General features: G+C 35.9%; 1 protein-coding gene and 1 long non-coding RNA gene across 2 annotated transcripts in view; both read right to left on the reverse strand.

The window, feature by feature from the left end:
- The window catches only part of LOC143179325 (dipeptidase 1), a 418835-nt gene that overhangs the window by 378228 nt on the left and 20900 nt on the right, over positions 1 to 19707 (reverse strand). Inside the window, exon 2 of the mRNA XM_076378510.1 lies at positions 14703 to 15011. Within this exon, the coding sequence (XP_076234625.1) occupies positions 14703 to 15011 (309 nt within the window). The remainder of the gene's footprint in view (positions 1 to 14702; positions 15012 to 19707) is intronic.
- LOC143179326 (uncharacterized) lies at positions 5526 to 7345 on the reverse strand. The gene is made up of 3 exons (XR_013001949.1): positions 6900 to 7345; positions 6523 to 6814; positions 5526 to 6417 (listed from the first exon to the last, which is right to left on the reverse strand). It is a non-coding gene; the product is annotated as an uncharacterized LOC143179326 (long non-coding RNA).

The following is a 19707-nucleotide window of genomic DNA, read 5'->3' on the forward strand; positions in this document are numbered from 1 at the left end:
CGGGGGCGTCTTATATTTTGTGTATGTTCGCTTTTATGTATCTCCCCAAGTGGGTTTCGCTCGGTACTGGTTGCGTGTACTCTAGGTCACTTAATTTTACCGGGTAGTGAAGCGACTGTTCAGAGCAATTTGATAGCAGTCTTTTGACTCCTGTTTTGATTGTCTTTAGTTCTATTTCTGTATTGCTCGTATTTCCGTCGGTATTTATGACTTCAGGAAAGTTTGCGTTTGTATTAGACTGGGAACTGATCATGTTTGTATCTGTGTTATTCGGACATTGTTTGGCAATACGTTCTTCCTCTTTACAACTAAAGCATATCTATTTATCTGTGATGGTGAAGATCTTGCGGTCGATGTCATAAAGCGTGGTTACGAACGAACTTGAAACTTTGTCCATCTTCTGGATGTATGTAGACTTGTCGCCTGAAGCTAAGCATATGAAAAAAGTCGGAGTCAGAAATGCCTGCTTCTAAATAAGTAATTTTGGAACAGAGTTTGATGTTGTTAAATCTATACCTTATTGCTTTTGATCCAATTATATGTCCTATAGCTCGGGCATATTCTATTATGCTAATTCCATCGGAAGATTCTAAGATGATGGCTTGGTCTTTAGATGGGATGCATTTTTGTCTTGTTGCATTTGCGTAGGAAGGTTTTGGTTTGGGTTTATTTTTAGGTTGGGTTTCTTGGTCGTTGCTTGTATGTGTAAGATAGATTGAGTTATGGTTCTAAACCAGGTGACACGTATATCATACGTATAGACAAGCTAAGAGGGGTATGATGGTGTTGGTACTACCACTACCACTGTTACTTTATTGCCACTAACACTGATTGCGATTAGTAGCTATGATCCTAACAAGAAACTTCAAATTAGTGAAAAAATTACGCGAAGTACATGCAAAAATTGGTACTGTGTCACAAAAAGATGTGAAATCGAAATGAGCTGCAAGTATATAAAGGTGCTTTCCAGCAATGTGCAAAGGCGACACTATGTAATGTAATGTAAGATTCAGTGCTTTCCAACTACGCTTAAGATGACATAACTCTGTACAGTTAAAATGCTATGTTTAACTTGGCGTGGCCAGGCAAGGTCAAGGTGTTGATGAATAAGAATTATTTAAAAACCGCAAACTAACGAAAGTGCATTATATAAATTGATGATGAATTAGCTATACGCCTGTAAAAAGCGAAGTATTGATGTCGATAAATGACCTTAGAATTATTTTAAAACGCAATATAATAAAAATATACTCATATCAGAGTTTTAAATTGACAAATTATCTGAAAGCCTGCGAGAGAGAAGGTATGGGTATTGATGATCTGAGAATACCTTACCTGGCCACGCCAAGTTTGTAGAAGAAGATTCGAAAAGAAAAACAGATGCAGTTCATTTCAAAATGAAATTAAGATTATAGTACATATGTTCTAGATTAGGAAGACGGCCATCAACCCGTACTAGAATTCCATAGACACAGTATGAGAAAAAAGAGGAAGTTGGTTATGAAAAGAATTTTAGTTCGACATGCCAAAAAATGATCCATGTTCATCTATATGATTTTTCGCATTTTATATTACTGGAAAACAGATCTTAAAGGAAAATGATCACAGTCCATACCCTATTTTATTTCCTTAAAATTACTTGTAATAAAAGACTGGAGTATTTTTTCTGTTGCATGTATACCTTTCATTCTATGCAATAATCAAATTCATCCAACTTAAGGATCTTTCTGATTTTCAATTTTAAATAAACAGGATGGTCAAAATCATGAAAAACATGGAAAGACTTCCTTCGCAAGTGATGGTATTTATGATGTAAAACTGTCTATAATATTAATTCTCATGTTTAAAAAAAAATTTATAAATGACCTTGAAACTGTTTTGGAAAAAAAGACATTAACTGTTGGTCAGTATATGATCACCCAGCTCAGACAAATTTGGTTGTATAGATATTATCCATTTATTTCTTTCACAGGAGCCATTGAACAAAAGAGGGAGAGGGGAGAGAGAGAGAGAGAGAGAGAGAGAGAGAGAGAGAGAGAGAGAGAGACTTTTGAGCTTGCCGTACATATATTTGAAGCACTTATAAAGTTTGTTATTCAAATATTTTTTTAGACTGTGATTGTTTTATTGAACTCTCAAATTAGCATAATAAATACACTACGTAAGTGATGCTGTGTTATTATACTCTAAATTTATTCATACAGATACCAAAGCTTCCAAAGAATTTTGTAATATTTGAAACAGCTGAAATAACAATAGAAACTCTAGGAAGTCATCAAAAGCTCAACACCGTTTGCACAGTACCGTCATAATTTCAGCGACAAGTGTCAAAGATTCTTTCAAATTTTACGATTCAAAAATTGTGCGAAGACCAAGAGACATCGTGTCGTGGATTAACAGAAGCGATACCATATCCAAACCCCGCTAAAACAGAATGTAAATTAAAGTAGCAAGTTCCATCGAAGGACCTCATGTATGTCTCCTCGTGACGGCCAATGTACACACACGCCGCTATACATATGTATATTGCCGAAGTTTACTTGCTGCATTGCAGTAGTAACTGCATCGTGTTCCCTTCTCGCCAGCCATTCTCCGCCCTCTCTCTCTCTAGCTTCACTTTGTGCCTTCTCTCATGCACCATTTTCTCTTGCTCCCACGGTTGTTCCAATAGCGTTGTCGTGGAGGTATCTCTGCTCTGGTCGTATCCACCCTCTATTTATCTCGGTTCATCCGTTATCATCCAAGCTCTTTCTATCTCTCTCTCTCGCTTGTTATGCAGCAACGTCCAAAAATGGGTTCTCTACCCACTCGAAATGGTTTTCGGAAAGTTTTGCTCACATGTGGCCATCCAATGGCTTCCCTGGTCTGTTCACTAGCTCACACGCAGCGAACGAGCTGTCCGCACACAGAGGCCCACCTGAAAAGTATTACGATGATAGATACGCGCGTACCACTTTTTTTCCAGTGTGGTGCTGGATCTCTTCCGGTCCTTTTGCAAGTAGCTGGCGCGCGGTCAGAATTTACGGTGCTTCTCCGATGTAGGACACTGGAGTTCGACATGTAGCATCTCCGCGAGCAGCGCCATTTCAAAATGAATTTTTCTTTCCTCTGCCCGTCCCTTTCGTCGCTTGCGCGCGTGGTTTTTTCTATTCTAACCGCATGGCTTAGCCGGTCAAACGAGGGCACGATAGCGGAGGCCAGAGGACACTATGGTCTGTTCAAAAGGATTCGTTTCCATGAGAGAACACTCAGCCGCCTTTACGAGATCTTTTTTTTCACTCGTGTGGGTTTGAACGGAATTGAACGGTTGCTGGAATGTGTTTTTGGCCTTTCCGAATGCTTAATTGATAGCCATGTGCCAAGTGGATTTGCCGTTGCTGACGATGTAGAAACTCTCATTCTTCCTAGTATCATCAAATACGATAGCATACACTGAGTTTCTATTCTATTAAAGCGAACCTTTTTTATAAATAGTATTTCGATAATTGTGAAATACGTTTGATAGAAACATAGAGGTATATTGAAAAAGTTGATATGAATAACGAGAAAGCCAAAGTACTTTTTAACAAGAAACTGTAACTAAATGAAAACGATAATGCACTGAACTATAACAGAATTACATATTTTCAATTTGCTCGAAAATCTATATACAGTAATTATACTTTTAAGTAACGATATGTCTGTTTACTTTGAACTACTTTCTTATAATGGCCTTTTGTTCTTCTTGGTTTTCCCTTTTCATTGCTAAAGTTTGCTGGATTTTGAACAGCGGCGACTCGTCTTTAACAAATTTCAATATAAATAATACCGCTAAAATTGTTAATACTAACACATTCATAGTATTTAAGTTAAGGAACACAAGAATTTTCTAATGGTAGAGCTTTCCTTTCCATCTATACAATGTTCTTGCAGCTGAATATTATGATACTATACAAGCTTTTCAACCCTCGAGCGGCGGACAGTGGACCGATTGATCAAAAGGCTATCCTTGGATCTGTTTGAACTCAAATACCACCGGTCGAAGGTTAATTAGTGTCGACCTGGAACCTATTACCTAGAATATCTACATTGTAGGTGACTGGTTAGAGGTTATTTTGTTTCTTAATAAACTGTGTGAAGATTAATCTGCTAAGTATTCTTTAGTTACGAGAACCTTTGTCTCTTGTACAAACGTCAGTATGAAACTTCAGTTTCAGTAACATCTAAGCTGATTTCCTGAACAAAGGTTCCAGTTAGGGAAATTGCGAGTTTCAAACATAGCTTGCGAAGACTGATTTACGCGAATTAGTTTTTTTAATTCGAGTTTCTTGAAATAAAGAACTAATTTGCGAAATCTCGAGTACCATAGATTGTAGATTGTATTTTATTTCACAAGCTTATACATGATAACCAGCATTTAGCAATTATACATTGCAGTGAGTAGAATAGTATTTAAAGGAAGCTTGTAGTCTTTGAAACGGAATTGCAAATAATTTGTGAAAAAACAAAATAACATAATAGTTTTCAGATGTTGTTTTTAAGGACCTTTATTTATAATATCGAAATATTACTTCAAGTAACAATATATTGTGCACAAGAGTCGTTTTGAGACATGCACCACCATGTCCAAAATTTTTCTTGGCAAAGCCTGCTGCTCAGTACTCAGCTTTATGTTCAATTTTGTGTAAAAGATATTGTAGCCAGTCCTATAAACAGAGAGTATGCTACGAAGACCCCTGCATAATCGTAAAGAAACAATGTTGTTACGTTCACAACATGCCAGAACGGGCAACTACTTTGCCTTGTCGATTTCGCTTACACGTTTTTCACGTGGATAAAAGTTGTTTTATTATTTTTCAAACCGTATTTAATTTTGATATAATAGTGAAGGATTAATTGCTGCAATTACGATATCAGCAGTGCATTGATTACAACTATATCTGTTAAACTATATTACTTGTTAATACGATTGTTAATCATGTTGTAAAGATTGCATTCTAAGATCGCAAGTTTTTTTTAGTAATTGAGCAATTGAGGATACATGTTTACGTTGTATTTCGTAAAGTGAATGTTAGATGTTGAGCTCTATCTATAAAGCAATTGGAAACGAAATTATTCATTTAACTTCTTCATGACAATTTACTCCAGTCGTTTGCCTATTCCATTAGGATGTTCTGAACTAGTTAAACTGGGTGACTGTACTCCTGTAGTTCAGATCTATTCCGTATATTAACGTCTTCATTTAATATTTCATGTTTTATATTATATTTTTGTACATACCCAATAAAAAATGAATCGAAGATAAATATATTCTTGTCACAGCATTTACATTAACATATTTATACAACATATATATTTTCACAAAGTTAAAAATATCTTTTTTAAATAATGTTGACTTAATACAACCTTGCGTCTTGAAATAAGTTGGGAGCTTGGAAAATGCAAAAAACTTCTATCTCACATCAATTTATTCACGATTAATTTGACATTCTTTCTTAAAAATCGAAAATTAAGCAAGAATACGTCAGTATTCTAATGCTTTACAATGTCTGTTTCCCTTTCATGAACTCTTTACTTGCAATTAATCGAATTTAGCTTAAATTTGGAGAACTAGAAAACTAGTATATACTTAAATTTGCTATAAACAAAGTATCTTAAGAGAAATACTTATTATGTGTACATATACAGTAAGTCCAGCATAAATTGAACTATCCAGGTTCGGATAGTTCGTCCTAAGCGGGGTAGGTATGCGTTTTTCACACCTCTGATTTCTCGCTTGAACATTTTTCTAAGGGTTTCAGGGCTCGACATTCGGGACTATCAAAGAACCACTTGGAATAAGGGGAAATAGAGGGAAATTTTTGATCGAATTTTGGTAAATGTTATACCAATCGATTTCTTGCGTTCTCCTGATGAAAATGATCAAATATTCGATATAATTCGGACCATAATTAATGAAATAAAGAAAAATCAGTGATTCTATAGCTTCCTTAATACTAGTGCAATTTCTTTGACATTTTACATGATTTTCAACGGGAGAACTGAAAGAATTGAATGTTGTCACTTATGTAACGATACGACGAAGAATAAACAATGTTATTCTAAATAAAAATTGATAATTCATTGTCCGAGCGACCTTCATTGCGCAAGGATTTTGAAATATTCATTATTACTTGATTAAAGTTATGTTTTTCGTTAGATCTTCATGAAAATTCTACGAATGGATTCCTTATATTTTTCCCACGAAAATGACATCAAACATGACGTAAATTGGACTATTTTCAGTTATCAGAGTAATATATATTTCAATTAATACATATGTAAATCAAATACAGCGTGATTTTTTCTCTAGAAACCCTGACCCCCTACCCCATAAGCTATTGAATGTGTCATCAACGACGATGACTACTGCAGTGAAGACTTTTGTATGCGAGTGACCTGTAATATTTCAAATGCTAAACATCTAAAGAAGTAAAAGAAATCGCTGCGAAATGTTTTGCGTTTGCCACGAGAAAATTGTTTTAAACATATTTTAGTGCTTACCTCTTTGCAAATTCTTGTTACATTAAACGTTGGAAATGTTTAAATGTGGAGTCATTTCGAGGTCAATCCCTCATCCGCGAAATCCATTGTCAATAACCAAACGTGACCTACCAAATGTTTAACTTCGACAGGTTGTTCTGATATGCTTAAGAATAAACACGGCAAAAGCAACTGCTTTAGTTTTTGTGTTATTATGGTTAAATCTCAACTGGGTAAACATGATCTGTACCAGCAGTTCGAATGGAACGCCTGAGGTTGCGCTGTGACATCAAAGTACAAGAGAGAGAAAGCGCTGGAACAATAGAGAAAGAGATATGGGAAAACAGCGAGCGCCGCGTAGCGGTTAATTAGCGATCCGGGCTTACACGGAGACATACCTGCCCGTCGTTCGGCAGTTAGTGAATAGAAGTGATCAGTAGCACCTTGTCAAAGCAAATCGGCCACCGAATCTCTTTCGACAAAGTAAGAGCGCTGTCTTTGACCACCTGATACATTCGATTTGTCCGAATTACACATTCTTTCGTGCGACAGTCAAATTAGTTCGCAATTCGAGTCACGGTTTGTGGCAAATTAATGCACTTTGGGAATCAGTGATCTTACTTTGATTCCCTGAGATTGCTATTCGTCTCTGGAGCAACCAAAGACCACGCCTTGGTTGACCACTGGTTAACGGTGCACTCACCAGACAGCGTCAAAGAGAGCTAGTTGTATCAAGGTTCTACCATCCATCTAGTAACAACGTCACCTCTGTGACAAATAGATGCACATATGTATGGTCGACGAAGAGTCGTAGAGTGTCGGTGAGATAAGTCGCGGCTGTCAACCACCGGGACTAGCTCTGCTAGTAACTATGACTCTCACCGCTCACAAGTCACAGCTCTTGCTGCGCTTCGTTCGAGGCAATCCGCCATAAAGTGAATCCAGCGCAGAGAAGAGTCTGACTCGCCACTGTACACTCGCCAACCGACGCGACGGTTTCTTCGCTACGAAGAAGCGTCGGTAATATAGTCCACTTCTCTACCTTGCGCATCGCAGTGAAGCAGTGTTCCCTCTCCTGACAGGTACGGTTCATGCGAGAACAAGTACGATTTTTATGGTACGCTAAACGGTGCGGTTCCACCGACTTTCTGTTCCAGACGTCAATGACGCTGACCAAAATCGTCGCACCCCAGGGGAGGCTACACCACGAGAGAGCCCCTTCACTCCTCTCAGAGAATTTTATGGAATAAACCTCTCCTTTCAGGACAGACAAAGAGAATTGGACTTATACGTTTCTTTGGTTTCACTCACTTTTCTCCCTAATCCAGATCTTAGTTAGAACATCTTTATCGATTCTAACAATTACTTTTGTTTTAGTTTATTACATTACAATTATTGTTGAAAACGCCCTCCTCGTTGCTATGTTCGAGGAATTAAAGGTAACTGTACGGATTGTAATCTATTATGGTTTTTTAATTTTTCAAACACTTGAAAAATTTTTTACTTTAGCTGTGCAATGTTGTGAATACTTTCTTTGGACACTTCTTAGTGGATTTGGACTAGTTCTTATGTGTAGACGTACTTCTTCATACAATGAAGATAACGTATCACGTAAAAACTCTAAATTGAAATGTCTGGGTATTTTCTACAGTATCCTATGTACTGGATACCGCCATAGGTCAAGCAAATACTTTTATACTTTCTGTTTAGGTTAAGATAATTTAACTCCAAATTCTGTTTCTAGTCGTTCTATCTTCCATACACAATTACATATACGACCCTTGAATTCCTTAGTCATCAACCCTGAATCACACGCTTCAAACCTTAGTAATACTCACGAATTTCTATTGGTCCTTATCCTCAATCCCATTACCTTCATAATCAGATCTTCGACCCTTTAAAAGAAGTACAAGACCGCTTTTCGTCAACAGTTTTAAAATTACAGTTTTCAATGTAAAGTAGAATTGCTAGCTTCAGAAATTACACGTAAGTGTCTTTTGTAAGATACCCGAGTATAAAGTTTAATTACTGATAAAGTATTTACTAAACACCGGAATCTAACATATCATTGTCAATGTTTATAAACATTAGTACAGATAGAAACAACCGGTAATAGATTACACGCTAAGTAAATCGCATTGCGTAGTTGAGCAAACTTCAAATTCGATTTTCTCGAAAGCGAAGAATCGGATGAAAAAATTTTATACCTCATTTGTTTCATATTTTTTTTTTTACGTATAATTACCCCCGACTGGTTGTACTACGATTCTTCACCCACCCTGTGTATTTCACGTTGAACGTTTTTCTCTCTACTTACTCCTAATTCTTGTACATACAACGAATGGTTCAAGCGATTGCACCGGAGAAAGGGATCGATGGTCAAATGTTATTACCTCGAATTCGTCACCTTGACAGTGAACCGTCTTTTTCGAGTGAATAGATTTATAACCAGAACAGCCCGTAATCCTATTTTCTAGCTTGACTGCCTGTTTTCAATACATATTCGGATAATAAACCAATAATCCCGTTTTTAAAACAGCTAGAAATTGAAAGTAGGTAAAAGACAAATTTTTCAATGCTAGCCGAATTCTCAAACAGTCATGAAAGGAAGGCCCCTTTCGGTGAAAAAGTAAATACCCTTTACCAAGAAAACCTAACTTTCACGGTACAGGTACGGTTCACCGCCAGAAAAATATGGACTCATATAAACCATTACATTCGAAAACAAAAGTAACAATATTTTTACTCAATTTTACTCAATTTTATTGAGTATTTTGCTCAATTTTACGGTACGAGCATGGTTCGACCATGGACAGAAAAAAGTACGACAAAGTGTAAACCGCTCCATTCCAAAGCTAGAGAACGATACTCTTTAGCATTATCAGGGGCAGCACTGGGCCGTCACGGTACGATTATGTGTGAGTCCTCCTTAAGGCTTCGCGAGCCGCCACAGTTCTCATATGCGCAGCTATCTAAGGGCTTTACAAAACGTCAATTACAAATTGAATTCCAGGAGAAAATCTGAAAGTGTTATGCCCTTATCGTAATTTGGAACGTTTTCTATATACGATACTGGATGCTAACAATTGCAACAATTCCACGAAGACGAATTTCTTAAACTCAAAAGTAGTGAAGGAGTCACGTCTGTATCCTACATGTACTTACTAAAAAATACATCATACATACTTCAATCAAAAAGCCATTTACCTGCGTATAATACTTGCAAACGTCTTTATAACACGTAGTAAAACTTAAAAATTTTCGTCGTACAAAGAGGAAAGGAGAGGTACCGAAAACAAACGTACAATAGCTTTCTATAGGAGTAGAAACCCTTTTGTGTAGGTTCCATAGAGGCTTGTACGTTATCGCAAGTACGTTATCGTAAAGACTTAAGGTGTAATGCCGTGGGGTCCTTTCTTTCAGGGTGGAGACTGTCTCATCATACTTTCTCCTTTTATCCTTTCCTATCTGTCTCTCTCGGTCCTTCTATTCTGTCACCCCTCTCGGTGTTTCTTAACTCCACAGAAGAACGTCAGACGGGCCTGAAAGACGAGACGTCACGCTGGCAGGAGCTTGAAAGTTGAGAACGGATGGGACACTCTGTGAATTTTTTAGACTGCGATCAATTACATGTCACAATTGCTCAAACGACACCGGAAGTGAAATGACAGAGAATCTCAGCACAAAACTGTAATAATTTGTAAAGCTATAATGCCGTCATTTATTTCCATAGTAGTAAATAGTGATATACAGTTTGAATCCTTGAAACTCTAAAGCTGAACTTAAAGCTTGATTTTTCAAGAGTAACATCATATAAAACTCAAACTTTTGAAGCTGTAGATTGAAGATTCAATGAATTATGCTTAAAGCTTACCAAGATAAAGTAAAGAAACTGGCAATAATACTCTTTATTCAGTTTGACTCGATTTAAAGTTTATGCTTTGAACGTGAACATGTGAGAAATCATTACACAGAACCACCTACAACAACACCAGTCAGTATTAAATTGGGTAAAAGGCTAATAAAATACTTTCATGAAGTCACAGAATATACGTATAGAACCACAGGTTGTCACAGTTTCGACTATTAAAACATATATTATAATTTGAACGATAGTAGAAGAGCTGAAATGGAACAAAATGTCATATGATATAATTGTTCAATCTGTTTCTACTTTGTAATAATAAAGTTAATGTACCTATATGTTAAAGTAACAATCAGAGGATTCCGTAATTTTATAGACATACTGGAGGACAGAAGTTGAGCTAAAAAAAAGTTCAATTATATTGTGTCTTACCTCTTACGGCTTATCTTTTATAAAGCTTTAAACATCCAAGCTATTTGTAAGAAATTAATCTGAGATATTTCAAGCTTTGTAAAAGTTAATCCGTAAGGGATACAATAAAATATATTAGGACTTTTTTGTTTGACTTAAACCCTTCAATGCGTTGGTAAAGCTATAGAATTCTCTAACTGTTAGCTTAGCATATACAAGGTATATTAACCTTAAAGCATTATTACTGCAAAATAACGGTAGATCAGACACTATGTCTTAGGACATTTTATGTTTCATTTGAGTTCAATTACCAGTCTTTAAAATAATATATTACTACGCTATTGTTTATACCTTGTATAGTATGTATATGTACTAATGAATTTATTGCATCCCTTGAATAATAATAAAAATTGTCAAACACCTTCTATAACTTTGTTAATCTTCACACAAATTTGATGCGATAATGAATATATTGAAGCTTGAACCTCCTACATTTTGGTTCGCTTATTCAACTTCACTTAAGTTGGTACCGAAGAAATAAAATCTTCTCTTGAACCGAGGGGTTGTCAAATCGTAAGTAGGTATATGTGACCTGGTCTATGAAAAGGAGGCTTACGTGCGAAATCAAGTTATCGAGAAAACAGCTGTTAAAGGTAAACAATTCGTTTCGTCAGTTTCTCGTTAGTTATTCCCTTTTCTCCGCGTTGCTTGGTGTCTAACTATATTAAAGGACGTGAAGTGTTGTTTCTGCTCGGAATATTATCGTAGTTAATCGCTTTAAGTTGCTAGTTTTGCATTTCTAAACTTTTTTAAAACTAGATTTCTAAATAATAATGCTTTTTTATCTTATGAACCGATGTACACAATACCTAATTTAGGCACTTGAGTCCTAAAATCTCGTGTATAGTCCTAAGGACTGACCCGGAATAAAGATTTAATCTCTTGACTTTCTGGTTTTCACCATATGACAGAGCGTCTTAAACTCTATCCGAATCGGCAAAAAAGTGGAAAATGATTTTTTAACACCTAAGCCCCCTTTTCATAGACCAGAATATAAAGTTTTGCATTCTTCAAATATTTAAAAATTTGAAAACTTGTGAAAATGAAGATCTACGTCTTAAATATGTAAAAATTTAAAAGTTTTAAGTATTAATTCAATAGTTTGAAATTCAAAAACATGTGAAATTGAGCATTTGGATTTTAATTGTTTGAAAACCTATAAATTTTGAAATTTGAAATCCCACATGTTAGAGAAATAATATTGGGTTCCTTCAATTATTTCACCTCGATATGCTGAACGTTAAGAGGCGTTAGATTTGTATGAGTATGTTCAATTAAACTGAAACGTGCTTTGATGACACAAGTTGAAAACTGTTGTGGCTAATTTACAACTCATTACACCTACTTCATTTCCTATAACAAGTCTGAGTAGCACTTAACGTGCATGTAACTGAATCCTATCAGTATTATATTTAATTCAACAACCAGCTTTCAGACTAAGGGAAAAGTAGGGATATTTTTGCATAAGCTGATTTACCAGCTGATCCTCCTAAAATATTCAGCGGCGAGCTTTCTTACACGTCCTATCACGCGCGTTTTAAATTATTCCGAGTTTCTTGAAGATCCAGTTTCAGAGTCAACGAGTTAAAAGCCGTCGTTCAATGAAGTTCGGACACGCTGGAACTTTGACACTTAAATGTCGCTTATCGAACTAGACTCGAGTGAAGGTACCGTCTCTTCCCCGTACTAGAATTCCATCAGCCCCGACCATCGATGGTGAAGCATTTATTTTCACTAGTAAGAAAAACAATTGAAAAGCAAATATTTTTTAGCTTCAAATTGTCACGTTCACAGTCCTGTGACACATATCTCGGTTACGGCAATTTTAATGATAATTTCTGACGATATGTTCATTAGTTTCTTGTTTTTCTGGTGAAAATATATGTAAAATTTTATTGGTGATGGTATATTCTCTTCGTTACTTTTCAGGTGACAGTTTTAATAATTTTGCAAAACTTGTATTACTTTCCTGAATATAAAAGTGAATCAGTACGATTTCGATAGTTTGAATATACTAGCGTATTTTCCTGACACTTTGTGCGACATTCAGGTTGAACATATTGACCCGTGCATCGTATTATATAGAAAATGCATTCAAGACAATGTTCGACTTTGATTTTGTATTGTTACATATTAGATGATTAGTCAGAGGGAATAGTGGTAGAAAATAGATGAGATGTTTCGAAGACCAGTTAAGGTCGAAAGTCATGTATCAAAAACTGATATTGGGTCATTCACCCAACAGTGCACAGTAAAAAGATTACACTGACAATGAGTGTGCTTGAGTGAAAGAGTACAAACATGCGCATAATTCATTTAATTGCCAATGCTAATATACATATTGTATATAGCATATACTCTAGTTCTACAAAACATAGATATCCTATAACTCCTTTTTTTTACTATCCCAGGTTACATACTCCATTCCACCCGCATCATTTTACACCAAAATGGTTATCTCTTCAAGAGAAATTCTCTCAGTAACGCCATTATCCACTAAATCGTTTCCCTTCATAATAGGAAGACACTTTCATGAAACTCTAGTCTGCATTCGTTACTTGTTTCGCCTGCCATGTGATTATGAAATTTCCTAAATTCATTTTGTTGCAGTCAATTAATGTGATAAAAGCTTTCAGGGATGGATGAAATTTTGAACAGCATTTGTGGTTTCTCAACTTTCTCACGTAGCTTCACTTTCAAAGGTTTAATCTCCCTCAGTCAATAATTTCATTAAGATAAAGGGCGCGAGAGCTAATTTCATTCAACTTCGCGACACCATCATTTCGTCAGGAATAATCTATTCAGTGAGTGTGACAAGGTGTGTATGGCTTAATATAGAAAAACAGATCGGCTTCTTGGCAGCGTATTAATGTTATTACTAGATTGCGAATTTTTATACAAATGGACATTTTCATAAAAACAACTAAAGAAATAAAACTTATAGTGGCGAGTATATAAAATAAAGATAAATAGTACGTATAACTATATAGTATACAATACATAAGAACACATGGTGAGTCAATAAAGACTATTATCTACAATCGCACCTTATCCTCTGACTGTATTAGAAAATGTTTTAAATGAAATATGTTGCATCATCAGATAGATACAATTGGATTCTTTTATACCTTATATTTTTGGAGATATTAAGTTGATCTTAATTTTTTTTTTCTAGAATAATGCATTTTTTAAACGAGTGAACGTGTTTCTACCACCGCGCCAATTTGCCGCAGTGTGTTGTAGGAACAGGAACACTTTCTAATTTTCGATTGTGAAAAATAAGGAAAGACATACAAACGGGGCAATTTAGCGGTACGTTTGCGTATTTTCAAAAGAATACAGATCCTGTTTTGCCACTTTTCGTGAATTTGCCGTTAATACTTGCCGCAAACGTCTCACGGAGCCACCTAGTTGCTACGTTCGTATGTTTCCTTGTTTTCCACAATTAAAAATTGGGACTTGTCTTGTTGTTACAACGCGCTGTGGCAAATTTCCGCGGCAGCAAAAAAACGCTCGTCTGCAACGGGATTTAACTGATGTGGTATTACTATGATAACACATCGTAGTAAGATTACTGTAATTCTATATATAATAAGAAATTGTTAATAGCAGTTTATAGAAAATTCCCCGTTTTTCAGTTTGTTCAGTTTTGTTAATTATTCATAAATATTTTTCATGTCAGATATTGAAATGTAAGAAATAACTTTAGATATTTGTTTATTATTGTTTAGATTACTACCTAGAGTTTGTATTTCATCTTTCAAATACTATAATTAGAACTTTACTTTTTATATTGCATAACAATCCGTAATTTAGTTAATACCTCGACAGAAAAAAGAGAGGATCGATTAGGAAGTCAATTTACCTGATAGTCCATGTAATTTCCGTAACCCATGTGGTTGCAGGTGCAAGCACACGCCTGAATGTGCCTCCGCATGTCTAACTCGACCTCCTCGCCACAGACGCCTCTGCTCGCAGCCATCATGGTGTCCCCCATGCAATAACCGCTAGTGCAATACATCCTCGGGTCGCTCTGGTCCAGGTAACCCCCGCCCGTATCGTCGTACCCGAGTCCACTGGCACACCTGGAATCCGTGGTATATCCCACACGAGATTGGGGACGCTCCTCGTATCCCAGCCTGGACTGGGGCCGATGGAAGGTAGGAGGCACGTCCTGCAACAGAAAGTATTTCTACGTGAAGCATCTTATACTGGCTAGTACGTTTGCCAACATTTAACTGTTTCGCATCTTTTAAGCTGGAGCAGGTTTGCAGCATTATGCGAATTAATATGAACACAGCGATCATATAGGATTTTCATATGCAGAAAGAAATAATCGATTTCATGTTGAAATGAGTGCACACATTTATTAATGTCAAAAGTATTTCTATCTAAAATTTGTTTTTTGACCAACGAAGTATTTCAATAAAATAACATATGTTCAGATTAATTCGCATAATACTGTATTTCAATAAGCCCCACATGTATGATTTGAATTTAAACTACCGTTCTCAAGGATCATTACTAATTGTAATGTCAACTCTGTAATGTAGGGTGTCCTGGGATTTTTCCGTCAAACTGCGAGGGTTTAATCTAAAGGCTGAAAGAAGAAAGAAATGTTATAAAAAGTTTGCGAATTAACGCTTTATTACAGAGATATAAACGCACAATGTTCTTGATTACGATCGAACGAGCCTTTTTCATGTAATTAAAAATGAGTGCTGATGAACACAGATCTATCCCGTATTCTTCCGTTAGGATATCGGGATCAATATTTTTTCACTGCAATTCGTGCATTTCCATTGCAGAAACCGTATACAAAGTGAATATTAGCGTATTCGGCTTTCGAAAATCTTGGCATTTTGATATTAGCTCACTCGATAATTATGTATCTGTTAGTAAAGCTATTAGTATCACCACGCAACAACACAGACTGGATCGCAGCTTGATAATGTTTATCGTATGGTTTGGGTAGTTACAAGAATATCGGATAGATCTGTATTTACCAACATTCATATCCAATTATGAAACAGGCTCATGCAAAGAAGAGGACTAACTGAAATACTGAAAGTCAGTAAAATACTAAGTACCTATTTTTGGTTATATGTATCTCTATAACAAAGGGTTAATTCGGAAACTTCAAATAACATTTTTTTCTTCTTTTGGCTTCTAGATTAAGCTGTCATAGTTTGAAGGGAAAATCCCGGCGCCCCTTGTATAGTGCTCTTCCAGCGCGGATCCGCGAGATATTTGGAGTGCTCACACTTCTGTTCCTATCGTCAGGGAAACTCTACGATGCTATAAGGGGCGCTATGATAGAGTAGTATCTCTACTTTTAAGAAAGCATCCGCAACCGATCGATATGAAGTTTGGAGGGGTGAGAGGGGAGGGGGACTGTGTTATAAATGTGATGGATGCGGACTTATAAAATTTTAGCTTCAGGAATTAAATAGTTTTCGAGGTATGAATAAGCAAATGCCGGTACTATACATGGAATTCTGCCTATACAGACGTTACTAATACAACTGTTTTCGTCGTAGCAGTCGTCGTCAACAGTCGAACAACTGATGACACGATAGCGATATTGCTCTTGGTATCTACAAAACGTTCTGCAAAAAATTGGAACGTTCAAATCAAATGTTGTGAATTTGAACAATATTTTCATGTTCAACAACTAAAATTGTACCTTATTTTAACTTTATACATTGGGTTCTTATAATATGTTGGGTTGTCTGCGGGATGTTTTATATGCTTTTACGCATTTCGATCAAAGAATATGCACGGAATGCTCAGGTATGATACATATTAACGTAATCAACTTCTATAAGTTTACCGATACGTATTTCGATTTTGAGTTACTCTCAGAGTGAGTCGTTGCCGACCAACGAATGAAGTAACTACCTCTGTCTGTGTACACCGTCACATATTTGTATGTATACATATGTAGAGTGCAATGTGGTAGTACTAATATATTTATGTTAATATCTCGAAAACTATGAGTTTCGGACTACGACCATTGTAATTCTTGAAGTATAAGTTTTCGATCAGAAACTCATGTAACATATCCTCCTAATCATTGTCCCAATAATTAAAGTGGAAGCAGTGTTTCATTAATATTGTAAAAACTAATACACACGCCAAGCTAAAATTGTATACTTTGAATCCATCCCCCTCACCCATCCCCCGTTTCGAAACATATTGTATCGCTCACTAATTCATTGGACAGTTGACACTAGAGTAACCCGATTGTTCTATTTCATCCTGCCGATAATCAAAATAATCGGCGACCGCATGATGACACTCTCACTGCCATAAGCGTGTACGTATACGCACAGTACGATTGTATAATACCGAAAGTTTCTTAAAGTAGATCCGGATATGTCACGGTAGCACCATTATCGACAAAATTAGGCAAAAACAGTGCTTTACGGTCTGACAGTTTTCGTCATTATATGAGATTTTGAGCTGGAAAAATTTTCATTTGAAAGGAAAAGCTTTAATGCAGCGCGATCTGGATATGAATTCATGAGATTTTGCTGACATTTAGTAGTACAAGCGTTACAAAGTAGATTAAATATCGACCATTTACAGCCGCGAAATTGAAGCATTTTTATGTAATTTAGAGTATTTTGAATGAAATCATGACCAGACCACGCTATATTAAAGTTTTTTCATTTGACTGAACCTTTTTCAGCTCAAACTCTTCACATATAACGACGACAAGTGTCAGGGCGTAAATCCATGGCCAGTAATTCTTTTTGTTGGATTATCAATAAAAGAGTAAAATACGCGACGCCTAATTAGAAATGCTGCTGATGTGGAGTCAGAATCTATGATACCATTGACTAAGTATACGAATAAACCTAACATCCAATGTATTTATCTGTCTTCTGTCGGGGCTTTAGAGCCCCATTACCATTTTCGTATCACTCTCGATGTTATTGCTTCAGCCGGAAAATTTTGTTTCTTCGCCAATATTTGAAACATAAATTACTTTGAATCTTAAGATGAGTTTTAAAATATAGGTTATATAACTTATTTTATTAATAAATTTCATTAAAAGAGTATTGTTTTGCTTCAAGAAATTTTTAACGTAAGAATTATGTAGACATTGTGTACACTCTGATAACTATACTTTGTATGAAAGTATTAGTGAAAATAAAAAACGGTAGAACGTGCATTTTTTGTACGAAAATTCCAAGCGTGACAAATGTTTAAATAATTTCCTTATACATATTTAATACAGTTATTTTTACATTTATTGATTGATTTTAGCTTCTATCGTATTAAATTAAGAAAACTGATTGCAAGAAAAATAAGAAATTTCGTATTATTCTTTCAAATATTAAACGAAACATAAAGAATTCAGACATTCGTCTGAAACATAATTGGTCATAACTGGTCATAAATTGACACTTACAGTTTAACGTAAAAAATGCATCATTACGTTCAAACAAATAGAATTGGCCCTGAAGCGCTATTGCCAGTAGAGCTCTTAGCATGGGGCAAACAGGGCACTTGCCCCGGGCCCCGCCCTTAGGGGATCTCGCATTTATTCTTATTGTTAGTTAATTTCACATTTTACAAAAATTAAATGAATATAATTATAATAACTGAGATAATTTTTTAATATCCTTTTAAGACTAATATATTAGGTGTTTTGGCTAATCGTAGCAGAAAGCTAATAGTCATTGTCACAAATTAAAAGAAAAACGACTATTCATAGTTTCGATACTACTGCGTGGTCGTCACGTAGTCATTGTGCGTCTAAGATGTCGATTATAATTGCGGCGATCACGCAGCGAAAAATGTGGGTGTGCATCAAACTATATTTTAGACTGTGACCATGAAATCACGATGAGGTCGTTGGAGCGGTTGCTTAGCGACATTCTTTGCCTAACAATGATTTAGGACTTTAAGTGCGTGCCTGTTCGCAACAGTTTCTTGTTAATCGTGACCTTATATGCATTAACCTGTTATCTATTACTTTTATAATATGTATTTTGATTAACTCTATCATTCTTCTACTTTATTATTATTTAAAAAATTAAAAGGAGTTCAAGTCGAGAGCGTGATACATATAGAAAATATGAAAGTGGTGCTCAAAAGATGAAAAAGGCAGACCGGAAGAAGAAAATGGACCAGTTTCAGAACGACAGCCTAGTGAAGTTCTTAAAAAACGATAATAACAAAAGAATAAACAGAATTTATTTAGATAATTATTTACATTAGGGGACATAACAGCGATACAGCTGTTACGTTCCGGTTAAATCAAACTGTAATATGTATAACATTTCAATAGAATTATTGATACAAACCGAGCATTACACCAACCGAGCAGGTGTCAAACGTGTGTCGATGAACGACTTAGTATATAATTCGGCCCCACCATTCGAACAAAATTCCAACCAACTCCTTTAAAAGCTGCCGTAACCTTTGTCTCACGCCGATTCCTTTACCAAAATTCAAGTAAGGAATATTTCGTCCATCCGTAGTCAGTGTCACGCGACGTAAAACCGCGAGTGTAAACCTTTGTAAGTCTCCTAATGCCGAGCCATTAGGTCTTCGTTACTCGCTACCATCATAGTTATAAGGTAAATCGATTATTGTAAATCATACTTGTAATAACGTATCATTTTATCTCCGAAGCGAGATATAATAAATTAAACTATTGGTACACATATACGTAAGGGGTTAAGTGACAACAGCCTGACCAATTCCCGATTCCCGAACATTCCAACGATCCCGAGGAAGGCATACATAGCTGAAACCTCTTATAAATACTGTACATAGTCCCTGGTAGCGTACCCGGGACGTAACACAGCAATTTCGATGATTTTCAAATATATTGTAGAAGCCAATATTTTGAA

The sequence above is a fragment of the Calliopsis andreniformis genome, chromosome 5 (assembly GCF_051401765.1).
Source record: "Calliopsis andreniformis isolate RMS-2024a chromosome 5, iyCalAndr_principal, whole genome shotgun sequence".
NCBI lineage: Eukaryota > Metazoa > Arthropoda > Insecta > Hymenoptera > Andrenidae > Calliopsis > Calliopsis andreniformis.